Source organism: Vipera berus, assembly GCF_964194415.1.
Source record: "Vipera berus genome assembly, chromosome: 3".
NCBI lineage: Eukaryota > Metazoa > Chordata > Lepidosauria > Squamata > Viperidae > Vipera > Vipera berus.
Genome location: NC_138204.1, coordinates 207,830,668 through 207,853,341, shown reverse-complemented (window position 1 = coordinate 207,853,341; position 22,674 = coordinate 207,830,668). Strand labels below are relative to the sequence as shown.

Genomic DNA, 22,674 nt, shown 5'->3' with positions numbered 1-22,674 from the left:
ATAAAAAGATAAGAAAATTCTTAGAATAAATGTCTAAAATAAAAAATAAAAATAAAATGCTTCCAGAGAAAACGGGAAGAATTCCATTCAAAGCCCATCACCCCCCAAATTGTTTTTCTTCTCTCTCTCTTTTTTTTAAAAAAAAAGAGTATGCAGGAGAAAAAGCAGTTTTCAGGAGAAAGTGGAAGAGGCCTAGCACAATTTATTTTATTTATTTAGTCAGTAAGAGACTGTTGTTACAAGTAGTCCTCGACTTATGACTTGGAATTATGGTCGTAAGTCATGCCAGTTGTTAAGCAGATCACCAGGTGACAGTGCCCAACTTTACGACCTGTTTTTCCACAGTTGTTGAGCAAATCACTGCGGTTGTTAAGGGAATCACATAGTTGTAAAACGAATCCAGTTTCCCTCATTGATTTTGCTGGTTGGAAACCATCTGGGAAGGTCATAAATGGAGATCATGTGACCCAGAGATGCTGTAACTGTCTGAATGCTGGTTGCCAAGAGTCCACATTTTGATAATGTGGCCACAGGGATACTGTGATGGTCGTAAGTGTGAGAGAACCAGTCCTAAATCACTTTTTTCAGTACTATTGTGACTTTGAACAGTTGCTAAATAAAGGGTTGTTAGTCATATTCCAGATAAATTTGCTTTACCACTTTATCTTCTGCTGAACCATGACACAACACTGGGTACACTATTTTGCCATTCTTTGCTACTTCCTTAGGAATTTTCACACTGTCATAATATATTTACAAATATTAAAATTATCTCGGTAAAACCAACACGATAATTCAAATCACTTCAAATCACTGGACAAAGAATGAGTGAACGGCATCTCAGAATTCTTAATTGGAGACTTAAATCATTTCAAAAGAATGTTTGGACAAGACATAAGTCAATATTTGTGTTTGTACAAAAATTAACCAACGACCATATCAAACAGAAGTTTAAAAGGTTCAGTGTAAACAGAAATTTGACTAAATCAGACGTTGTGCCAAATTCAAAAGGAAGTTAACTGCCTGCAGTGGGGTTTCCATTTGCTCACCAAGAAACGCTTACAAGCCCTATTTTTTCACATTTCTTGCAAAATTAGCACAGATGTCACTCAGTAAACATTGTACACCTATTCCCAAATTGATATTTAAACTATGCTGGAGATGTTTCAGTTTTTATTTCCTTACTCCAGATTGTAGTCTCTCACTCAGTCCAAAACCTCTTATGAAAATAAAGGAATTCTGGGGGGTTTGTACAGCTTTCCTAATGACCATTGGCTAGGAACTGAAGTCAAGAAATTATGGAGACAGAAATGCTTAGATTAAGTTCTTACTGCCGCAAGGCTGATGGTCCACAGAGAACAAGTTAATTAATTCAATTGCAGCTCAGCTTTAGTAATGTAAATGTGGAGACTGGCTAGACAGGAAAGTCAAAAAAACATCTCAAAAGAAGGCAGTGGTGATTTATTTTGATAATGCAGATAATCCTCGACTTACAACAGATCATTTAGTGACCATTTGAAGTTACAACAGCACTTTAAAAAGTGACTTCGGACCATTGTTCAGCCATGAAAGTTCACTGGTGAATAGTAAATCCTGGTTTATTGCTTAATTGTTGCTGCATCCCCGTGGTCACGTGATCAAAAGTCAGACACTTGGCAACTGACTCATATTTATGACGGTTGCAGTGTCCCAGGGTGACATGATCACTTTTTTAGATTTTCTGACAAGTAAAGTCAATAGGATTCACTTAACAACCGTGAATGTGCTAATGCACACTGTTCAAGACTAAATGGAAACATCTGTCAAAGACACTGAACATATCAAGGAATATCTGAAAGGACATCTACGAAAGGTAACAAGCTAACCTTCTTCATTTTAGCTTAGGGGTATCCAAGCGTGGCCACTTGAAAACCTGTGGACTTCAACTCCCAGAATTCCCCCAGTTAGCCAGCCAACCATCATGGCTGGCTGGGGAATTCTGGGAGTTGAAGTCCACAAGTCTTGAAGTTGCCAAGGTCGGACACCCCTGTTCTAGCTAAAATGTAGCTGGTGATAGAAAAAACAATCTTTTCTGAAAACTCTGCAAACATGGTGGACACACTTTCCAATAGTTAGAACCAATGGAAGCAAACTATCGTCCCCTATAAGAGGAAGTAGAATGCAGAAAAAGTGGTTTTGATGCTTTGCATGCAAGACAGAATAAAAAGTGAAAACAGACATGCTTTCAGCTCAAGTATTCTTACTCTCTTTTACTGGTTTTAGTCTGGTGTTCTTCTCTTATATAGAAACTAGAAGCTGAAGCTCCATTGTTCTTTCTTTCTTGACCTTGTTCTTTTAACCTCTTTCTGAAAAGCTAATACTTTCTACCGCCCGCTCCACCTCTATTTCTACATCTGTGTCCTGCCTCAAAAGTCCAGAAAAGGATTCGACCAGGTAACTCACTCAAGAATTGCATAAGAAGTATCTTAAACTTTAGTTATGAGAATAACGGAGTAACAAATTTGGAGAAGACCTTGGAGGTCTTCTAGTCCAACCATCTGCTCAGGCAGGAAACCGTATATCATTTCAGACAAATAGTTGTCCAATGTTTTCTTAAAAATTTCCAATGTTGGAGCATCCACAACTTTTGGAGGCAAGTCCTTCCACTGTCAGGAAATTTCTCCTTAGTTCTAGGTTGCTTCTCTCCTTGATTAGTTTCCATCCGTTGCTTCTTGTCCTGCCCTCCGGTGCTTTGGAGAATAGCTTGACTCCCTCTATTCTGTGGCAGCCCCTGAGATATTGGAACACTGCTATCATGTCACCCCTCATCCTTCTGTTCATTAAACTAGACATACCCAATTCCAGCAACCGTTCTTTATGTTTTAGCCTCCAGTCCCCTAATCATCGTGAGCATAAGGAATGATCCAAAGAACACTTTTACTCTTATCTACATGATTTTACAAGTAAGATAGGTCAAAAGATTATCCTTACCTGCTCAAGGAACTGCTGTCTGGCACATGGTACATGAAAATATTTCCTCTCTTGTTGTTAGCCCATTCCTTCGCCATATCTATGGTTGGGCAAATGATAAAGTGATCTCTAAAAACAGTAAAAAAAAAGCATCTTTACAATCTGGAAACAATTAGCCTTTTATCATAAATAAATCTGAAGTCTCTGCCTTTATGCTGTAACTCCATAGCCACACACACAGGATTAACCAAAAACAAAAATTGTCAAGTTCTCCAACATTCTCTATTAGTAAAGGTGGTAGAGTAACCAAGAGAAGCTGGGGGGGGGGGGGGAAGCATAGAAGCCCCTGAGTCAAATATTATAGGTTTCCAAAATGGAAATTACAGTTTGGATGCGTGACTTAAGATTAATACAAGAGGGCCTCAATTTACGCACACAACTGAGAGTGAAATTTCTATTGTAAGACAAGTGTGGTCATAAGTCAAGCTGGACCCAATTTGAGAACCATTTTTACAATGGTCATTAAGTGAATGCTGAAGTTCTTAAGTGTGAAACCATTCTTCTGAATGGGTGTTTTTTTTTTTGCTGAACCCTTGCAAACTGCAATCAGGAGAGTGCATACATGACCACAGGACACTACAACGGGCCATAAATGTGAACCAGTTTCCTAGCATCTGAACTGCAATCATTGGCCATGGAGGCGGTGATGTGGTCATAAGTGCAAGGACTGATCATGAGTGGAAAAACAGGACTATTTTTTTTTCAATTTTCTTCTTCTTTTTTCCTTCATTTTTTATCATTTTCTTATACTGAAAAAACGTTTTGTTTTTTTAAAAAAGGCCTGGTGCAGCCATTTGGGTTGTAGATGTTCCGTGGAGAATTCAGCATAAAAGAATACATCCAAATAATTTGTAAACTTTTCCCTTTTCCAAGTTTCAGCCCTCTTTTAAGCATGCAGCTGATTGCTTATAATTCCAGTTTCAGTCACCTTTTGGCCTTCAGCAAACTGAACGCTGTGTTTAAATATAGTTTGTTGCTAATGCCCATCTGCTGGAAGTGGGACAGGAGTTTGGTTAAAAGCAACAAAGGCGGCATACAAATAAATAAAATGAAATAATTGAATTATTGGAATGGGCGAAGGGGAATCCTAAAATAACACAGGCGGTGGTATCTTACTCCTTCTCTGATTAAAAGAAAAAATTCATCACAAAGAATGAACAAGAACTGAAATCTTGAGGCTCGTATGGAAGTTGGTTTCCTATTTCAAGTCCAGTGTGGTAAAGTTGCCAAATTTAAAACTCGAAGAAATGACATATGAGGAGCCAAAGAAAACAAAAGCAATGCTCTTCAGCTGCAAGAGACTGTATTTGAGGTTACGGCGGCTCGACTGCTCAAAATGTCTTTCTTGAATGTGTTGGAAGGTCCGCAGCCCGTAATTTAAAACTGAACTCAACTTGATATATTTATCCAAGGGTTGGGGTTTTGACTTCTTCCCTCTTCTGCCTATGTACATCTCTGCAGGGGGCATCAAAGTTAGCATCTTGTCCACAATGTTCTGTGAAGCCTATGTTTATCCTGACATTCATGCATGCAAAGCCACGATTTTGATAAACAAATGTGTCAAAGCATTGGGAAGTATAGTACGTGCACCTTGGATGGGGGGGAGCTGGTGTTTTTCTACAGCAGAAAAAGCACATTTATTGTGATTTTTTTTAAAAAAAAACTACTGGAGATTCGATTTGATATTAAGATACTTAGAAGGAAATCATTTTGAGTACTTTCAACCCACTTTCAGCCACACAGTCCCAGAACATGGATTAACGGTGAAAGAATTGACTTTATTTATTTTTATTGATTGATTGATTGATTGATTAGATTTTAACCTGTCATTAGTATTTCATAGATTAACTCAAGGGGATGAACATACATAATATTCCTTCCCCCTTCTGTTTTTACACAACAGCTACTCTGTGAAGGTGGGTGGGATTGAGATACAGTGACTGACACAGAGTCACCCAGCCAACTTTCATGCCTAAGGTGGGACTAGAACTCACAGTCTCCTGGCAATCGGCCCAAAGTCACCTGGCTGGTTTTCACGCCTAAAGTGAGACTAGAACTCATAGTCTGATAATTGGCCCAAAATCATCCAGCCAACTTTCAGGGCCTAAAGTGGGACTAGAATTCACCACTTCCTAGTTTCTAAGCCAGTCCCATACCTAAGGCAGGACTAGAACTCACAGACCCCCGGTGATTGGCTCAAAGTCAACTTTCATGCCTAAGGTGCAACTAGAACTTACCGTCTCCTGATTTCTAAGCCAGCATCTTAACCAGTACACTAAAGATATGGGGATTATATCCTCGACTAGAGGTCGCAATTGCTAGCCAGAATAATGAAGCACCATAACCCCTTACTGAGCCCTTGTTAATAATATATCTTGCTTCTACAGAGTAATGGCTTGTTCTAAGAAATCATCTTTTGCTTGCCCTGCCCTTATTTTTATTTTCCATGCCATCCTTCCATGATTTCTCTCCGACCTTCAACAGAAAAATGGAGAAACTTACCGAGTGGCATTTTCTAATGCCCTGGAGAAGGAAGCATACTCAGTAGATGAGTGTTCCAGGGAATAAAACCACGTAGCTGCATCCTGCATGAGAAGGTTGGATTCTTCACCACCCAAAGAGTTCTGGAGGGCCTGATAAAAAGCGGTTTTGCTATTGGTTCGGCCTTGACTTTCCTCAAAACGCTAATAAGAGAGGAAAAGAGCATGCAGAAGAATTCAGAAATGGCTGCTTACATTCCGACAAAAATGTATACATTTAAGCCAGGGGTCTTCAAACTTATTATTATTATTATTATTATTATTATTATTATTATTATTATTATTATTATTATTATTAGTAGTAGTAGTAGTAGTAGTAGTAGTAGTAGTAGTAGTAGTAGTAGTATTAACTTGGCAACTTTAAGACTTGTGGACTTCAACTCCCAGAATTCCTCAGCCAGGCTGGCTGAGGAATTCTGGGAGTTGAAGTCCACAAGTCTTAAAGTTGCCAAGTTTGAAGACACCTGATTTAAGCAATTGCATGTTCATCATTGGTGCACAACGGCACCTCCAGTTCTGTCTTACTTTGCTCCCTGTCCTTTTATCCATTGTAAATCTTTCTGATAACTGTAACTGGGAAAACCATGGACAACTGCAGGCAGTCCTTGATTTACGACCATTGATTTAGCAGCTGCTCAAAGTTACAACTGCAGTGAAAAAAGTGGCTCATGGTTGGTCCTCACGCTTATGACAATCGCAGCCTCCCCCGAGTCACATGAACAAAACCCAGGCACTTGGCAACTTGACACTATCCCAGAGTCATCTGATTGCCATTTCCAACCTTCCCATCCATCTTCTGATAAGCAAAGATAATGGGAGAAGCTGGATTCGTTTAAAGACTGTGAAATTCATTTAACAACTGCAGGGACACACTTAACAACTGTGGCAAAAGTTGTAAAATTGGGCGTGACTCACGTATCAACAACCTTGCTTACCAATGGAAATTCTGTTCCTAATTGTGGTTGTAAGTTGAGAACTATCTATATGTCCGTTAGCCATTTGAAAAGGAGGAAGTAGGGGTTAAAGAATGCATGATAAATGTGGTCAAGGGCTACAAGAGTTGTTTCTACAATTGCTCAGTGCAACCCTTCGGGATAATGGGAAGTCTGAGAAGAACATCCTGAAGATCGTAGGTGAGTACCAGGAAGCAACTTTGCTAGTTTGACTTTTGATGAAATGCAACTATAATTCTCCACACACCACAGCAGGCGTTTGGCAGGAGTCTTGGTTGATTAATTAATTGATGATTGAATTAGTTTGGTATAGTGGTTAAGGTGCTGGCCTAGAAACCAAGACACAATGAGTTCTGGTCCCGCCTTAGACGTGAAAGCTAGCTGGGTAACTTGGGGCCAATCATCAGGAGACGATGAGTTCTAGTCCTGCCTTAGATGTGAAAGCTAGCTGGGTAACTTGTAGCCAATCACCAGGAGACAGTGAGTTCCGGTCCCGCCTTAGACGTGAAAGCTAGCTGGGTAACTTGTAGCCAATCACCAAGAGACGGTGAGTTCTAGTCCCGCCTTAGATGTGAAAGCTAGCTGGGTAACTTGGGGCCAATCATCAGGAGACGGTGAGTTCTGGTCCTGCCTTAGATGTGAAAGCTAGCTGGGTAACTTGTAGCCAATCACCAGGAGACAGTGAGTTCCGATCCCGCCTTAGACGTGAAAGCTAGCTGGGTAACTTGGGGCCAATCACCAAGAGACAGTGAGTTCTGGTCCTGCCTTAGATGTGAAAGCTAGCTGGGTAACTTGGGGCCAATCATCAGGAGACGGTGAGTTCTGGTCCTGCCTTAGATGTGAAAGCTAGCTGGGTAACTTGTAGCCAATCACCAGGAGACAGTGAGTTCCGGTCCCGCCTTAGACGTGAAAGCTAGCTGGGTAACTTGGGGCCAATCACCAAGAGACAGTGAGTTCTGGTCCTGCCTTAGATGTGAAAGCTAGCTGGGTAACTTGGGGCCAATCATCAGGAGACGATGAGTTCTAGTCCTGCCTTAGATGTGAAAGCTAGCTGGGTAACTTGTAGCCAATCACCAAGAGATGGTGAGTTCTAGTCCCGCCTTAGACGTGAAAGCTAGCTGGGTAACTTGTAGCCAATCACCAAGAGACGGTGAGTTCTAGTCCCGCCTTAGATGTGAAAGCTAGCTGGGTAACTTGGGGCCAATCATCAGGAGACGGTGAGTTCTGGTCCTGCCTTAGATGTGAAAGCTAGCTGGGTAACTTGTAGCCAATCACCAGGAGACAGTGAGTTCCGGTCCCGCCTTAGACGTGAAAGCTAGCTGGGTAACTTGGGGCCAATCACCAAGAGACAGTGAGTTCTGGTCCTGCCTTAGATGTGAAAGCTAGCTGGGTAACTTGGGGCCAATCATCAGGAGACGATGAGTTCTAGTCCTGCCTTAGATGTGAAAGCTAGCTGGGTAACTTGTAGCCAATCACCAAGAGATGGTGAGTTCTAGTCCCGCCTTAGATGTGAAAGCTAGCTGGGTAACTTGTAGCCAATCACCAGGAGACAGTGAGTTCCGATCCCGCCTTAGACGTGAAAGCTAGCTGGGTAACTTGGGGCCAATCACCAAGAGACAGTGAGTTCCGGTCCTGCCTTAGATGTGAAAGCTAGCTGGGTAACTTGGGGCCAATCATCAGGAGACGATGAGTTCTGGTCCTGCCTTAGATGTGAAAGCTAGCTGGGTAACTTGGGGCCAATCATCAGGAGACGATGAGTTCTAGTCCTGCCTTAGATGTGAAAGCTAGCTGGGCAACTTGTAGCCAATCACCAGGAGACAGTGAGTTCTGGTCCCGCCTTAGATGTGAAAGCTAGCTGGGTAACTTGGGGCCAATCACCAGAAGACGATAAGTTCTTATCCCGCCTTAGACGTGAAAGCTAGCTGGGTAACTTGGGGCCAATCACCAGGAGACGATAAGTTCTGATCCCGCCTTAGACATGAAAGCAATACAGCGATGGTTTTACACATGTAAGACCACTACTATACTACAGGTGCTCAGAATCGAGGATGTCTGGAGGCTGAAAAGATCCTGATTTAATACAGAAACTCAGGTCAGTCTCTCTAGGAATGGCACCTGGTGCACGAATCATTGAGAAATCCAGCCAGGACCGAAAAAAGTTTCAGCTCTCCAGCCAAAACTATTTCAAAGTTTTTTCCTATCATTTAAGCAAATGTTTCTGAAATATATATGTACAAACGTATATGTATCTTTGCATGTACACGGACACATACACACACACACACACACACACAAACCCACCCACCCTTAAGACTAGTCCCAGTCCCAAATTATTTTTCTCGCCCCTGCATTGGCTACAGATGAATTTCCTGAAAAACTGGGAATCTAGAATTCCCCATGGATGGACCATTGGCTTAAAAACCTGGTTTGAATAATCTTTTTTCCAAATCATTCCACAGTTGACATCTAATAATAAAACTTTTTTTTATTTCTTATTCTTGGCCTAACTCAGGATTTTTTTTTTAAGGTTCTGGATTTTAGTGTAAAAACTATTATTATAGACACGTAGGCCCAGGTTTCACAACTGCCAGATGTCTTGAGGTAAATTTGTGCTTTGCTTGAACCCTAGAGCCGGGGTAGGCAACCTTGGCTCTTTTATGACTCGTGGACTTCAACTCCCAGAATTCCTGAGCCAGGAATGAATTGCCTTCAGGAGTTGTGGATCTTCGAACACTGGAAGTTTTTAAGACAAGATTGGACAACAATTTATCTGAACTGTTATAGGATTTCCTGCCAGAGCAAGGGGTTGGACTAGAAGACCTCCAAGGTCCCTTCCAACTCTGTTATCAGTAAGCTTCAGGCATGGCATTTCTGCTTACCTTAATCGCTTTTGCACGACTGATCAGCCCATCCTGTTGTGCACTTCCAATCAGTACGTCCACCTTCGAAAGTCGGGAACGTTGCAAAGCGGCTGGAAAAGGCTCCTGCAGGTAGGAACCATCGACAACTGGACCCCAATACTGGAATGGCCCACTTATGGCTAGGAGCTACATAAAGAACCACAAAAAAGGTTAGCAGAGGAGCGGAAGGAGAATGAAGTAAATCTTATGCATGCCAGGACAGATGAAGAAGTGGGTCAGAAAGCATCAACGGCCACTGGTAGTAAAGAAGAAAGAACACACCATTATAACTTACTAATAACTTTGACTAGAAGCAGACAAACTAGGAAATTGTTTGTGCAAATCACACTTGCACAGTAAAAGAGCTGTGGTGGTGCAGTGGTTGGAATGCAGTAGTGCAGGCTGACTCTGCTCACTGCCAGGAGTTCGATCCTGACAGGCTCTAGGTTGACGCACCCTTCCATCCTTCCGAGGTGGGTAACATGAGGACCCAGATTGCTGGGGGCAAGAGGCTGACTCTGTAAACTGCTTAGAGAGGGCTGTAGAGCAATATGAAGAGGTATATAAGTTTAAGCGCTATTGCCATTACAATTGCTTATAATAGTTTATGTCTAGCTGTGCCTAGAATAGTTCAATGACAGTGGAACCTACAGCCCTTTGCCCATCAGACTCTTGTATATATATATATATATTTATTTTTATTTAATTGAATTTCTATACCGCCCTTCTCCCGAAGGACTGGATAAGCCATTCAATGCCCCCACAAAGTGGTTTTTGATAAAAGAATGGTTTCCCTTTGTTCTCAGTTGCTGTTCAAACACTCTGTTCTGAACCAGCCTGCTACCGGCCTTGCAATAAGGCAAACCCCTGTTCAAACAGTAGAGACTGGAGAGCGTCTGAGGCTGCAAAGCGTCTGCCAAGATTTATTACACAAACAAGAAACAAAAACACTGGAACTTGAATCCTCAAACGGAAGGGTTGCTTTCAGCAACCAGCCCTTCCCCAAACACTCCTTTTATTTAGAGTTCAGGGCGTGGCCTCCCTGTGCCTCCTCCCGAGGAGTCCCACAGCCTTTCTCTGTTTGTTCCTGCTCGACTGCCTCCTGCGTCGGGCGTCCTTGAACAGGGCCAGCTGTGGGTCATCATCCTCCGCACTATCGGGCTCACGCAGCTGAGAAGAGGGCCCCGGCTGGGGGCTCTGCGAAGCCTCCAAGCCATCATCAACCAGTTCGTCTTCCACATTCTCCTCCTCCCCCTCATCTGAGTCATCCAAGACATCTGAGCCGGCTGCCGGACCCACAGGCTGGCCCTGAGTCACAACACACTCACCCACACATGCACACAACCACAATACCTCATCAGCTACTACCATGGCAAAGTTTCTGGTCTCTCGCAACTTTCTGATCTTTTCTCAGTTATATAACTATTGTGTAATTGGATTGTCCAGACCTGAACTTCTGTAATAAACAACAACCCTAAGGATTAAAGAGATATCATGGTTGTTCCATCCTTCGTCAGAAAAGCACTCTCATCTTCTGAACCGCGGGTGTCAAACTCGCCACGTCACATGACGTGTCGTGCCGCATCATGACTTTTTTTCTCATTGCCGGAGCCGGGGGGGGTGCAGCCTCCGCATGATGCAGCTGGCCCACGGGCCAGCAGTTTGACACCCCGGTTCTAAGCTAATGTTTCTCAATCTTAGCAACTTTAAAATGTACGGACTTCAATTCCCAGAATTCCTCAGGCAGCCATGGTCAAGAAATATTAGGGTTAGGGTTAGGGTTAGGGTTAGGGTTAGGGTTAGGGTTAGGGTTAGGGAAGGAAGGAAGGAAGGAAGGAAGGAAGGAAGGAAGGAAGGAAGGAAGGAAGGAAGGAAGGTAGGTTATCCTTAAACAAGTACATTTCACCTTTCTTTCCTTTACTTTTTTGGACCTTTGCCTAACATTCAACCAGAATCTGTCTCCTACAACTGAAAACCCATCATCCGGTGCTCTTCCCTCTGTTCAAAGTGATTCAAGGAAGGTCATATAATAAAGAGGAGTGACACAAGCTCTTCCCCTTTGGCACGTGCACATTGGTGCATGAATGACAATATATACTGCTCAAAAAAAAAGGGAACACTTAAACAACACAATGTACTGTATTTAGTAGTAGGATGTCTTATCTTGTGTTCCCTTTTTTTGAGCAGTATGTATGTACAGTATTTATTTATTTATTTATTTATTTATTTATTTATTTATTTATTTGTTTGTTTGTTTGTTTGTTTATTTATTTATTTATTTATTGAACTTATATACCACCCTTCTCCCATAGGACTCAGGGCGGTTCACAAGGCAATTAAAAATAACACTACAATACAAAAAAGTTAATAACAATTAAAATAATTAAATTATCCTTGAGTAAAATATAAAACCCCTGTAACTCTAATTAAAACCCAATTACAATAAGTTAAAAATTAAAATTCTCAGTCCTGGCTGGAAAGCTCAAAGAGCCAGGTCTTCAGGTCCCGGTGTAACGAACGAAAATCAGGGGCAGTCCTGAGCTCTATGGGTAACTGGTTCCAAAGGGCAGGTGGCACCCACAGAGAAGGCCCTCCCCATGGGTGCTGCCCACCGGCAATCTTTTACCGGCGGCACCCTGAGAAGGCCCTCCTTGTGGGAGCGCACAGGACGAAGGGAACTTGATGCCGGCAGCAGGTGTTCCCTCAGATATCCCGGACCCAAGCCATTTAGGGCTTTATAGGTCATCACCAGCACCTTGAATCTCACCCGGAGGGCAACTGGAAGCCAATGCAGCTCGTGGAGCAGAGGTGTTACATGGGAGTATCGGGAAGCCGATGTGTGTGTGTGTGTGTGTGTGTGTGTATTTTCTCTCTCTTTTCTCATTTTCTCCAGGAGAACACCCAAGAGACAGATGAAATGACTTCGTCCACAGTATGAATTACTTGCTTGCGGTGAGTCTATGGACCTACAGGACTTGCAGGCCTCAGATTCATTTCACGTTCTCGTTTGCTAGCAGGCTTTGAGGTTGCGCTCAGCCTTAAGGCAACGGACAGCTCACAATCAATTCGTCAACTCCTACAGTCTCTGGTTTTTATTTTTGGTTCCACTTCCTTCCAAGACAAGAGAGATTTCTCTTTCGAGAAGACGTTCATCCCAGGCACCGGGTGGACCTTTTCTGCCCTGCTAAATTTGCACACCCGTGCGTTTAAACTGCGCCGACAAAAATCAAGAAACGAACCCACCTTGGTTTGCGCGTCGTTAAGTGTTTTGGCAGGCAACTGGCGAAGGCACGAGGCAACTTCAGGACTGCTGGTTGATGGGCAGCCCACTTCACGAGCCAAAACAGCTGCTTGGGCTTCGGCTTTCTCTTTGCTGAGTGTTATTGCTGGAGAGAAAGCAGATCCTCCCTAAGAAAAGAGAAAAAAAAAGGGAGGGAGAATAAAAAGAATTAAGTAGGCTGTGTATTTTTCTGGATGCATGCTTTTAAGGGACACCAAAAACCTAGAAAGGAAGAGGGAAAACCACTCAATGGAATTCAACAATATCATTTCATTTCAAACCACTGGCCAGAAGCATTAAAATATACACATATGCCATAAATGCATTATTTTAGCAATTTCCATGAAGATAGTAACTTGCCCTCATATTGATAAAAGGTAAAGGTAAAGGTTCCCCCGCACATGCATGCTAGTCGTTTCCGACTCTAGGGGCCGGTGCTCATCTCCGTTTCAAAGCCGAAGAGCCAGCGCTTGTCCGAGGACGTCTCCGTGGTCATGTGGCTGGCATGACTAGATGCCAAAGGTGCACGGAACGCTGTTACCTTCCCACCGTAGTGGTCCCTATTTTTATACTTGCATTTTTATGTGCTTTCGAACTGCTAGGTTGGCAGAAGCTGGGACGAGTAACAGGCGCTCACTCTGTTACGCGGCACTCGGGATTCGACCCGCCAAACTGCCGACCTTCTGATCGACAAGCTCAGCGTCCTAACCCACTGAGCCACCGCGTCCCTTCTCAAATTGATAGAAGAGGTTGAAGGGTGGAATCCTTTGGGTACTTCAGGGTAGCATTTTTTTTTAATTGGCAATAAAGCCAGTTAGGTAAACAATTGGAAACAGCCACTCATTTCACCTGGATTAGTCCTGAGTTTTATCGTTGTTTTGATTGCATTGCCCACAACGATGGTCTTTGCAAAGCAATAGAAGCTTCTTGTGTTGTTTTGCACTTTGCTTTTCCTTTTCTTCTGGTTCTTATTTTACTTCCCCATTTCTAAATTTCATAACAAGGATATTTTTGTCTCAGATAAAGACTATTTAGTTAATTCCAAAGGGACTTCTGCTTGCATGAAAGGAAAAGGAATATAAGATATAAGAGCTTCAGAACAGCAAGGCTAAATGAGCAAAGCCCCTAGTTTCAGAAATGATTAAATTAAAGTTTGGAACAAGGGCTAACACAAAACATGAGTAAAAGCTTAGTATCTATGGAGATTCTCAGTCATCCAGCTCATACTTATCCCAAAGATGCTTTTTCACGAAGCAACTGGACTTTCTTGTCCAGTTGCCTGGTGAAAAAGCATCTTTGGGATAAATGCTTAATTTTTTTTTTAAATCACTCGCTCTCCATCCATCCCACTCCCACCAACCCTGACGGTAATTCATGCAGAAAAATGTGATTGGCTTTACTTGGAAAAAATATGACTTTCATTGATACCTAGCATAAATATTTATTGTGCATAACACAGCTATTGCTACATGCGATCTGGAGGCATAAAGGCATGTTCAGAAGCTGCTTGGCACATGATTTGCTCAACAACTCTTAAATTTAAAAATCCAGCTCTGGAAAAACATATTTTGAGAAGTAAAAATCTGGAAAACAAGTTTGAAACTGAACCTAGTGGAGCTGATTCCTGAGTAGGCATCAACACGTCATAGCTGTGCCCAGGGTATTGGTCTTCTGTCCACTAAGGTAAAGTAGACAGCACTCTTCACCCCATAACAAAATCAGAATTTTTTGCTGCAGGGCTCCAAGTGCTAAAATAGTCACTCACTGGTTTATTTATTTTTTATAGCAGCAAATTTGCAAGGTCCTAGATATTAACAATATTTGGCTGGTTTCTCAATTACTTCCTCCCTCTGCTTGGTCTCCAGGGAAGTCTCACACCTTGCATTTCAAAGAGTGTTGATTCATATAGTCAAAGTCTGAGCAATAAGACATCTAGGGGTATCAGTTTTGTCCCAGGTCTAGTTCGTACACAAAGAGGTTGTGTAGAGTAATGTGGTCTGGGATAATGAGGATGATTTGCCCAAACAGACTTGGGCAGAAAGAGTACAGAGAAGAGCAACAAAGATGATTAGGGGACTGGAGGCTAAAACATCTAAGGAACGGTTGCTGGAATTGGGTATGTCTACTTTAATGAAGAGAAGGACAAAAGGTGACATGATAGCAGTGTTCCAATATCTCAGGGGCTGCCCCAAAGAAGAGGGAGTCAAGCTATTCTCCAAAGCGCCAGAAGGCACGACGAGACGCAACGGATGGAGACTAATCAAGGAGAGAAGCAACCTAGAACTAAGGAGAAACTTCCTGACAGTTAGAACAATTAACCAGTGGAACAACCTGCCTCCAGAAGCTTTGAATGCTGCAACACTGGAAGTTTTTAAGAAGAGACTGGACAGCCATTTGTCTGAAATGGTATAGGGTTTCCTGCCTGAGCAGGGGGTTGGATTAGATGCCCTCCAAGGTCCCTTCTAACTTTTTTATTTATTTTTTATTATTGTTTATTATTATTATTATTATTATTATTATTATTATTATTATTATTATTATTATTAAACTTTTATTCATTAAACATGAAACTCAGTCAACTGAACACTCAGATTGACTGGCATTAATGGTTGACATGGGTTGCTGCCAGCATCCTAGGTTATCAACCAGGTATCTCCTTAAAACGTAAGATGTTCTGAGTAGCGCAGTTTTTTGTAGCTTTGCTGGAGTTATTGCAGGAAGGTGCAATTATTATTATTATTATTATTATTATTATTATTATTATTATTATTATTATTATTATTATTATTATTATTATTATTATTATTATTATTATTATTATTATTATGGCTGCACTGGAGGAGGAAATGTACAGACTTAGCGGTCCAAACAATTTCTGTTCCCTTAGAGAAGAACAGAAATGAGTTCTTCAAATACTCATTGCAGAGCAGCATTTCTATCCAGGATGCTGAGTCAGCTCTTTTCAGATCCGATTCCCAGCACAAAGAGTCTTCTTGCTTACAGGTAGTCCTTGACTTACAACCATTCCTTTACTGACTGTTCGGACTGACAGCAGCACTAAAACAAAAAAAAAGTGACTTACAACCACTGCTCTCACTTAAGACAACCCAAGCATCCCTACAATCACGTAATCAAAATTTGGGCACTGGGCAACCCAGCATGTACTTACAATGGTTGCAAAACGATCTCATGCAATCATTTTGCAATTTTCCCAGTCTGTTTACGACCAGCAAAATCAATGTGGGGGAAGCTAAATTTGTGTTAAATTCACTTAACAACCATGGGGGGAAAAAATAAAGGGTCATAAAATTGGGTGCAATTCACTTAACAACCACCTGGCTTAGCAATGGAAATGATGGTTGTGGTTGTAAGTCAAGGACTACCAGTAACTCAACACTTACCTAGTCTATAGGAGAAAATCACATTTTCTCTACTCATCGGCTAGATTTTCTCTGACACAAATCTCTTCAAGAAGGCTATTCTGTAATGGTTGTCATTTGCCTTATTTCAAGTGATACAAGCACTCTGGGAACAGTCTGTGCAGAAAAATCTGAATATTTCCCCAGCACAAATAAGCAAAAAAATCCCTTTACCATCTGAGTCAATTGGTTAGCACTGCAATCTCTGGTGGTGTTTTTTTTTTTTTTTTGCATATCATTTGCAAGTTTGCAGAACATTTTGCAACATTACACACAGCTCACAAGTTCTCTTAACCCACAGGGCCTTTTTACACATCTTTCTCTAATGTATTTAACTCTTCATGTGACTTGCCCAGTACTGATGGACATCACTCTGCTTTTATACTTTGACGTATAAGTGTCCAGTGGTGGGATTCAAATATGTGAACAACCGGTTCTCTGTGTGGTTGCCGCTTCCGGAGGTCCATTCTGGGCCTGGGCAACAAAAAATTAGGTACCGGTTCTGCCAAAGCGATGCAAACCGGCTGAATCCCACCACTGTAAATGTCCCAGAATGCAGACTTTTGAAATCCAAATTCCTTAATGCACATTTTTTAAAAAAAATCTATTGGTTTGTACAGGTGGTCCTTGACTTACAACGGTACATTTAGTGACTGTTCAAAGTTACAACGGGACTGAATGACCATTTTTCACACTTATGACCGTTGCAGTGTCCCTGTGGTCACCTGATTCACATTTGGATGCTTGACAACTGACTCACAATTATGACGGTTGCAGAGTCCCAGAGTCATGCAATCCCCTTTTGCGACCTTCCAACAGACAAAGTCAAGGGCAGTGATTCACTTAACAAATGGGGCAAGAACAGTTGTAAAATGGGGCAAAAAGTCAAATTTTTCACTCTGCCACATAAATTTAGGGGTAAATTGTGGCCATAAGGTGAGGACTACCTGTATAGTAAGCATGATGAGATGCTGATTATCTTAAATTAATTTTTTAAAAAATTGGAAGAGGTGGATTTTTGATCTGAGAAATTTGAAAACTAGCGAGAGCTCAATTGACGTGGTGTTTGTTTCTTTGTTACATCCAGCCTGTGTTATTTTGATAAATATTGAACATAAGGAGAGGGAGTGCAGCTATTCTCCAAAGCACCTGAAGGCAGGACAAGAAGCAACGGATGGAAACTAACCAAAGAGAGAAGCAACCTGGAACTAAGGAGGAATTCTCTGACAGTTAAAACAATTAATCAGTGGAACGACTTGCCTCCAGAGATTGTGGCTGCTCCAACACTGGAGGATTTTAAGAAGAAATTAGACAACCATTTGTATAAAATGGTATAGGCTGTCCTGGCTGAGCGGAGAATTGGACTAGAACAGAGGTCCCCAACCTTTTGGGTACCAAGGACTGGAGAGTGCGTGGTTTTGTGTGCTGCCTGCATCCCACGGATGGGGCTTTGCTTGTTTGTGTGGCCCGGTTGCTGGCATGCTGCAGTCCGGTACGGGTCCATGGACTGGGGGTTGGGGACCCCTGGACTAGACGTCTTCCAAGGTCCCTTCCAACTCTGTCATTCTATTCTATTCTATTCTATTCTATTCTATTCTATTCTATTCTATTCTATTCTATTCTATTCTACTCTACTCTACTCTACTCTACTCTACTCTACTCTACTCTGTTCTATTCTATTCTATTCTATTCTATTCTATTCTATTCTATTCTATTCTATTCTATTCTATTCTATTCTATTCTATTCTATTCTATTCTATTCTTATTCTGTAATTCTATTCTATTCTATTCTATTCTACATTCTATCTATTCTATTCTATTCTAAACACCTTCCTCCTCCTAATTTATGCTGTTATAAATCCATTGGGGGGGGGAATATTCCAAATTCTCTACAGACTGAATTCATATTGGAGGTCTACTATATTTCTGCTCTCGAGTAAATAGAATAGGTTCTATAGAATAGGGTAAGGAACCTGATTTCTTCCAAATATTTCAGGCTACATCCCTCATATTAAAAAACAAAACAAAACCCTTTTGGCTAGATCTTGTTCAGAATGTGGAGAGTCCAAAGTGGCTTATTCATACAGGTAGTCGTCAACGTATGGCCACAATAGAGCCCAACCTTTCTGTTGCCAAGTGAGGCATTTGTTAAGGGAGTTCTGCCCCATTTTACGACTTGCCTTGCCAAACCTGCTAAGCGATTCACTGCAATTGTTAAGTTAGTAACCCAGTTGTTAAGTCAATCTGGTTTCCCCATGGATTTTGCTTGTCAGAAGGTCACCAAAAGGTGATCACGTGACCCCAGGACAGTGCAACCGTAGTAAATGCCAAGCGTCCGCATTTTGATCGCGTGACCGCGGGGATGCTGCAACGGTTCTAAGCCTGAAAAACGATCATAACTCACTTTTTTCACTGCCGTTGTAACTTCAAACAGTCAGTAAAACAAACGGCCGTAAGCTGGGGACTACCTGGGTTTTAAAATGAGAATGGATTGTGGGGGATACCTCATTATGACCTTGGGAAAATTGACGAGGTTCTTCTGTGACTTCTTCTCCAACCTAACAGCTAACGGAACAGCATTCTTCCATTTCTGAAAATGTATTGCTCCATAAAAAGGAAGTTCTATCAGATGCTGCCCTGATGTTCACCTCTTCCATGTAGACATGCTGTCCGCACCCTTGAGTTTATAAGTTATGCAACTGCAGACACAGGTTTGTGAATCAATGTTGAAGGAACTGTTTGAGTTAGAACAAGGGGCACAGCTTCCCTGTCATCCTACTTGCAGTTCCCCTGTCTAGCTGGCGTCACGTTTCTTCCATCATATTAAAGGTAAAGGTAAAGGTAAAGGTTCCCCCGCACATGCGTGCTAGTCGTTTCCGACTCTAGGGGCCGGTGCTCATCTCCGTTTCAAAGCCGAAGAGCCAGCGCTTGTCCGAGGACGTCTCCGTGGTCATGTGGCCGGCATGACTAGACGCCAGAGGCGCACGGAACGCTGTTACCTTCCCACCGTAGTGGTCCCTATTTTTCTACTTGCATTTTGACGTGCTTTCAAACTGGTAGGTTGGCAGAAGCTGGGACGAGTAACAGGCGCTCACTCTGCTACACGGCACTCGGGATTCGACCCGCCAAACTGCCGACCTTCTGATCGACAAGCTCAGCGTCCTAACCCACTGAGCCACCGCGTCCCTTTTTCCATCATATTAACTCCCCTCATTTTAATCACTTGCATAACTGTGAAATTTCCTTACGATCTTCCAGAAGAGGTGACAAACCAGATAAAGATTTACGGTACAGAGTCTTAAATGTTGGATGCCCTAAGTTAAAAATATCCACTTCTCAGTTCAATATACAGTTCTTCTACCATCTGGAGCACCGGAGGTGGCCACAACCTGCTTTAATTCTACCCATCCTTACTTCTACCACACATGGGCAAAATATCGCATCAGCTGGCAGATCCATTCTCCACATTCTCCCAGTTCCTGAAACCTGGTGAGGGGGTCACTCCATCCCATCCCAAAAAAGTTTCAACCAGTTTCAAATGCCAAAAACACAATACTTTTCATCTTGTGGGGTCCTGCCTTAGGAAAAAAGCAGAAATGGGTGCAAGTCTCCTGCCCTGGAATTGGAAATGCTTGTTTGGTTATTCATGTCAGAAGCATCACAATTAAAATACTGTGCAACATAAAATTTAAAATATAAAATATGACGTTAAAATGTGTACAAGTTAAACAAATCTTGCGTGAAGTCCTTAAGTGTACACTGATGAGGACACAAAAGGCAGATATACATACTGTGTATGTGTTGCTGTCTGCATGTCACCACAATTGCAAATAGTAGAAGCCACAAGATACAGTAGCCCTATTTGTTCAGAGTGTCTCTAAACCTTGTTGTACCAGTGCACAATCTAGTTTAATTTCCCACTGCATCCTGATGCAATCTCCTTTTTGGATACAAATACTACCAAAGTTAGTGGGACTTCCAAACAGATTTAGCCTACAGTTGGGCAACACACAAATCCCAGGGTAACATGTTGCAAATTAATTTTCGTTTCCTCCAGCTCCTAGCATTTTTCTACACAAAGTTAGAGAACAATCCAAGAACACCTCCCAAATGCAACAATTCACAACCACGGTCGTTAAATGAATCACATGGTCCTTAAGTGGATCCAACCTCCTTAATAAACTTTTTTTTTTTACAGAAACCAGCGGGAAAGTTTGCAAATTGCAACTGCGTGGCTGCAGAAGGCTGCAACCGGTTGTAAATATGAGTTGGTTGCCAAGGGCCCAAATTGCAATCTTGTGACCATAGGGGTGTGCAACAGTTGTAAATGTGGTCTCCGGAGCATCTTCCAGCTGCATGATTCTTTTCAGAACTGAGATGGGAAGACTGAGTTAAGATACACTGATATTTTTCCAAGTGTCTTGGAGAAAATCACATAGAAGGTTAGGAATGTCGCCTTACCAGACTATAGGACATGGAATAATGGACTTCTGAAACATAAAGGCATATTTTGAATGAATATGAGAAGGAAAAAACCTAATACTGTAAGAAGAGCAGTGTAAGAGTCTCCAGATATCAAAGGAAGTGATGTTCTTCATTGAGTATATTTAGAAGGGTGCCAGATGCTTTAATCTACATCTGGTATTGACAGGGACTTGAACTCAGTGCCCTAAATAGCAAATTCTAACTCTATGAATCTATGGGAAAGGACCTAAACAGTGCTTTTTTTGTAAAAGAAAAAGGTGCTGGAACTCACACATGTCATTCAACCTGCCTTGCCTACCCTACAAGGTTCCATCCAAAAAAAGGTGCCGGAACTCCGTTCTGGGCGTTCTATGACAAAAAAAAGCCCTGGACCCAAATATCAAAATACCGTATTTTCCGGCGTATAAGACGACTGGGTGTATAAGACGACCCCCCAACTTTTGAGATGATTTTCAAGATTTTTTGTCTTATACGCCGGAAAATCAGCGAGCCCGGGAAGGCACGCCCTCCCCTCTCACTGTGCTCCTTAACAGCCGGGGAGCGCGCGCGTGCGCAGGACTGCCCTGCCGGCTCCCGCCCGACACCGGACAGCTCCGCCGATGCTGCTTCAAGAGGGAAGAGCGTGAGGCGCCTGCCATGGCTCCCCGAGGACTCCTTAGGAGCCGGGGAGCGCGCGCTAGCGCAGGACTGCCCTGCCGGCTCCCGCCAGACGCCAGCCTGCCCTGCTTCCTCCACAGTGAGAGGGGAGGGCGTGCCTTCCCGGGCTCACTGACTTGCAGCCAAGCCGGAGCCAAAAGGGGCTTTTCCTTCCACCCACCCTTTGGAATAGACGCAAGAGCTCCCGGGGTCTGGCGTTTGCAAGGGGCAGAGGAAGGGGCTGAGAGGCTCTTGGGGGTGGGAAGGGAGAGTCACGTTGGAGGGGGGACTGGACTAAGGAGGCTTGAAGTTGCTTTGCATGAACGGGGGCGCTCGATTGATTTATGTACTATTTTCCAGCGTATAAAACAATTGGGCGTATAAGACGACCGCCCAACTTTTGAGATGATTTTCATGGGTTAAAAAGTCGTCTTATACACCGGAAAATATGGCAACAGAATGATAGAGTTGGAAGGGAACTTGGAGGTCTTGTAGTCCAAGCCTCTGCTCAAGCAAGAGACCCTATCCCATTTCATGTGAATGGCTGTCCAATCTCTTCTTAAAAACCGCCAGTAATGGAGCACCCTCAATTTTGGGAGGCAAGCCATTCCACTGACTGATTGTTCTAATTGTCATGAAATTTCTCCTTATTTCTAAGTTGGTTCTCTCTTTGATTAGTTTCCACAGTGCATTTTTTGTAAAAGAAAAAGGTGCCGGAACTCATACATGTCATACAACCCACCTCGCCTACCCTACAAGGTTCCATCCAAAAAAGGTGCCGGAACTCCGTTCTGAGCGTTTTATGACAAAAAAAGCCCTGAGTTTCCACCACTTTCTTCTTGTTCTGCCCTCAGATGCTTTGGAGCATAGATTTTACCCCCTCTTCCTTGTTGCAGTGCCTCAAAAATTGAAAGACTGCTATCATGTCACCCCTTAGTTCTTTTCACCAGACTAGACATACCCAATTTCTGCAATTATTTTTCATATGTTTTAGCTTCCTGACCTCTAATCCTCCATGGGGCTCTTTTAGAGCAGAGAAATATTGACTGATGAACAGATCAAGCATAATCACTCAACATTCTCCATCCACCGACTCCTCCAATTTTTTTTAAAGACATCTCCCTTTTTTGGGGGGGGTTGTCCTGTAACATGCTTTCTTGCCATACAATTAGGCAACTTCCCATATAGGAACTACAACTCCCATTATTTCCAATCAGCAACCTTCTGTTCATGCTGGCTGGTAGCTGACCCCACTAAATTGAGTAAGTTCTCTGAGCCACAAAGTTCTCTAGATTTCTCGCAGTTTCTAAACTTCTTGTACAGGATTTCTAAAGAACAGATAATTACCAACCCTGGAACAGCAGAAGAAGGCTCAATGCTGAGGAGAGTTCTAGGACAGAGAGCCACCTTTGATATTCCAAAATGGGAATAATAATAATAATAATAATAATA

The 22,674-nt window shown here is 42.5% G+C and overlaps 1 protein-coding gene across 1 annotated transcript in view; it reads right to left on the bottom strand.

The window, feature by feature from the left end:
* The window catches only part of TG (thyroglobulin), a 140,539-nt gene that overhangs the window by 9,469 nt on the left and 108,396 nt on the right, over positions 1 to 22,674 (bottom strand). Inside the window, exons 39-42 of the mRNA XM_081323300.1 lie at positions 12,646 to 12,810; positions 9,382 to 9,549; positions 5,512 to 5,693; positions 2,971 to 3,078 (exon numbers count right to left, since the gene is read on the bottom strand). Of these exons, the coding sequence (XP_081179426.1) occupies positions 2,971 to 3,078; positions 5,512 to 5,693; positions 9,382 to 9,549; positions 12,646 to 12,810 (623 nt within the window). The remainder of the gene's footprint in view (positions 1 to 2,970; positions 3,079 to 5,511; positions 5,694 to 9,381; positions 9,550 to 12,645; positions 12,811 to 22,674) is intronic.